Consider the following 2709-nt stretch of genomic DNA (forward strand, 5'->3'; position numbering starts at 1 on the left):
CAATTAAAATTCTATTTCTTTCTTCTGTTGCATTTCTTGTCTGATTATCATCTCTTGTAGTTTTTTATCTTTGATTCATTATTTATTTTGGTTATAGCCTTTAATTCTTCTTTTCTTTTGCTTTTCTTTAATTGAACCTTTAACTTTCTCTACTTTCATTCTAACTTGTTCAAAAACATCAATTCATAGGAGTATTCACAAATATATTCTTCTTATTGAAAGATAGTTTTTCAAGTGAATTTGATAAGCTCTACTTTTGTCATAGAGTTTTTTTGTAACACAGTCTCATAAGAAAATTCCTGTTTCTTTTCTTCCAATAGACTTCATTAATTTTATGATAAATACATTAATAATATGATAAAAATAATTTAAAAAGGAAAAAAGTGATTTTAATTAAACTTTTCAACTATTCTATTTGTAATAAATACCAATATTTTCTGAACTACAAGTCTCTGGATATAAAGAACTAATGTTATAAAATTAAGAGACAATTCTAAATAAACATAAAACACAAAAAGAAAACAAAAATGAAAAGATCAGCAAAAAATTTGATTATTATTCATTATGCAGACGAATGAAAAAAAAGTCGCTTTTGTTACTGGTTCAACAGATGGAATTGGATTATTTACTGCTACTAAACTAGCCCATGATGGGTATAAAGTTATTGTCCATGGAAGAACCCAAGACAAAGTAGAAAAGGCAATGGGTAGTATTCAATCACAAATCCCAGAAGCTGACCTAGATTTTGTAGTATGTGACTTACAATCAATTGAAAAGACAAAGATGATGTGTGATTTAATTTTATCAAAATATCAGAGACTAGATCTTTTATTAAATAATGCTGGTGTATTTTTATTAGAACGTCAAGAAAGTGTTGATGGACACGAAATGACATTAGCAGTTAATGTTTTAGCTCCATTCATTATTACTTTTAAACTTCTTCCTTTAATCAGAAAAACACAAAATTCTAGAGTTATTGAAGTGGGAAGTATTTCTCAACCATCTTATATGGATTTAGATTTAATAGAACACAAAGATAATTATGATGGATATAGGGCATATGACTATTCTAAGTTAAGTGTTATTGCCTTTACTTTTGAATTAACAGAACGATACCCAGATCTTTGGATTAATACATTAGACCCAGGAACAGTAAATACTAAAATGTTACTTCTTAGCTGGGGAAAATGTGGTATTGAAGTAGGAGAAGCTAATGATGAATATTGGTTAGCAACAAACGAAGACCTTCAAAAGGTTAGAGGAAAGTATTTTGTCAATAAAGTAGAGGAAAAGGCAGAAAAACAAGCTTATGACTTAAACTTCAGAAAGAAATTGTTTTTAAAACTTGAAGAAATAACAGGGATTAAATACCCATTAAATTAAAACTATTTCCTCATTCTGTCTTTTATATTTTATTTTTTGGTTCAAGAAGATTCACTATTCAATCTTTTTTCTAAATCGAACAATTCTATTACTTGTTTTGTAGAAAGAGTATAAGAGTCATTATCAAGAGGAAGAAAAAACAACAAGACTGTAGTCAACCAAAGAATAATAAAAACAAACCCTAGGTATTCTAAAAATAACATGAACTAAAAAATGAACTTAAAATAAAGAAACTATAATTTAATTAAAGAAAACTACAAAAAAATAGAATTATGAGATTGAAAAAAGGAAAAGAAAAAACCCAGGATATATAAGTGATAGAACTAAAAGTGTTTAATCAAATAGAAGGAATAATGGCTGACGATATGGATTTATTCGGAGAAATGACACCAGAAGAAATTGAAGCTGAAAAGAAAAGAAAGGAAGCTAAAGAAGCTGCTAAAAAAGCTGAACCAGTTGGACAATCTCAAATTGTTTATGATATTAAACCATGGGGAGAAGATACAAATCTTGATGAAATGGAAGCAGCCGTCAGAGCTATTTCTAGAGAAGGACTTGAATGGAAAGGATCAGAAAGAAAAGACGTTGCTTATGGTATTAAGAAACTTACTATTATCTGCAATGTTTTAGATTCAGTTGATACTGAATCTGTTCAAGAAGAAATCGAAGGTCTTGAAGATTATGTTCAATCTGTTGACATTGTTTCCTTCAATAAACTCTAAGTATTATTATAATTGAGTTGAACTTATTTTTTTTGTTATAAATAACTTTCTTATTAATTTAGTAAAAAATGTAATAATTGTATTTTTGATATAAAATAAAAATACCTTTTTTCTATAAATTTTCTTGTTAAATTAAAATTAGATAATTAAATGTTAATTAACCTCTTATTTATTCATTTATTAATAGACATTAATTATATCACATAAAGTTAAACGGAGTAAGTTCTTTGTTTTGTTTATTATTTAATTTTTCTAATTGTTTTGTGAATAAATCTATTTATTATGTTTTATTTCTTTATATACTATTGTCTTTTCTTTCGTCTTTCATTTTATTTCTTCATTTTATCTTCTTCTTTGATTTTTAGTTTAATTTTATTGAATTTCATCTTTCTTTATTTCTTATTTTATGATGAATAAACATTTCATTATCATTATATTATTATATCTAGTTTATTTAATATAACAACATCAATTATATTATTTTCATTTGATATTATTCTTTCATATTTTTAAGTGATGAAGAAAAACCTATGAAATAAGGAAAAGAAAGAAGATAGAGATAAAAGAAGAAACGAAAGAAAAAAGATGAAAAGAATTGGAGAAA

The 2709-nt window shown here is 25.7% G+C and overlaps 2 protein-coding genes across 2 annotated transcripts; both read left to right on the top strand.

Moving 5' to 3' along the window:
* Nucleotides 1–564: 564 nt before the first annotated feature.
* Nucleotides 565–1383, top strand: ENU1_135810 (oxidoreductase, short chain dehydrogenase/reductase family protein; the record flags this gene model as incomplete). Its single annotated transcript, XM_008860180.1, has 1 exon — nt 565–1383. One exon carries the CDS (start codon nt 565–567, stop codon nt 1381–1383), a length of 819 nt encoding a protein of 272 aa, XP_008858402.1.
* Nucleotides 1384–1736: 353 nt separating this feature from the next.
* On the top strand, nt 1737–2105 carry ENU1_135820 (elongation factor 1 beta, putative; the record flags this gene model as incomplete). The annotated part of the gene is made up of 1 exon (XM_008860181.1): nt 1737–2105. The coding sequence occupies one exon, from the start codon at nt 1737–1739 to the stop codon at nt 2103–2105; it is 369 nt and encodes a 122-aa protein (XP_008858403.1).
* Nucleotides 2106–2709: the final 604 nt, after the last annotated feature.

The sequence above is a fragment of the Entamoeba nuttalli genome (genome assembly GCF_000257125.1).
Source record: "Entamoeba nuttalli P19 unplaced genomic scaffold asmbl_5671, whole genome shotgun sequence".
Taxonomy (NCBI): domain Eukaryota; phylum Evosea; order Mastigamoebida; family Endamoebidae; genus Entamoeba; species Entamoeba nuttalli.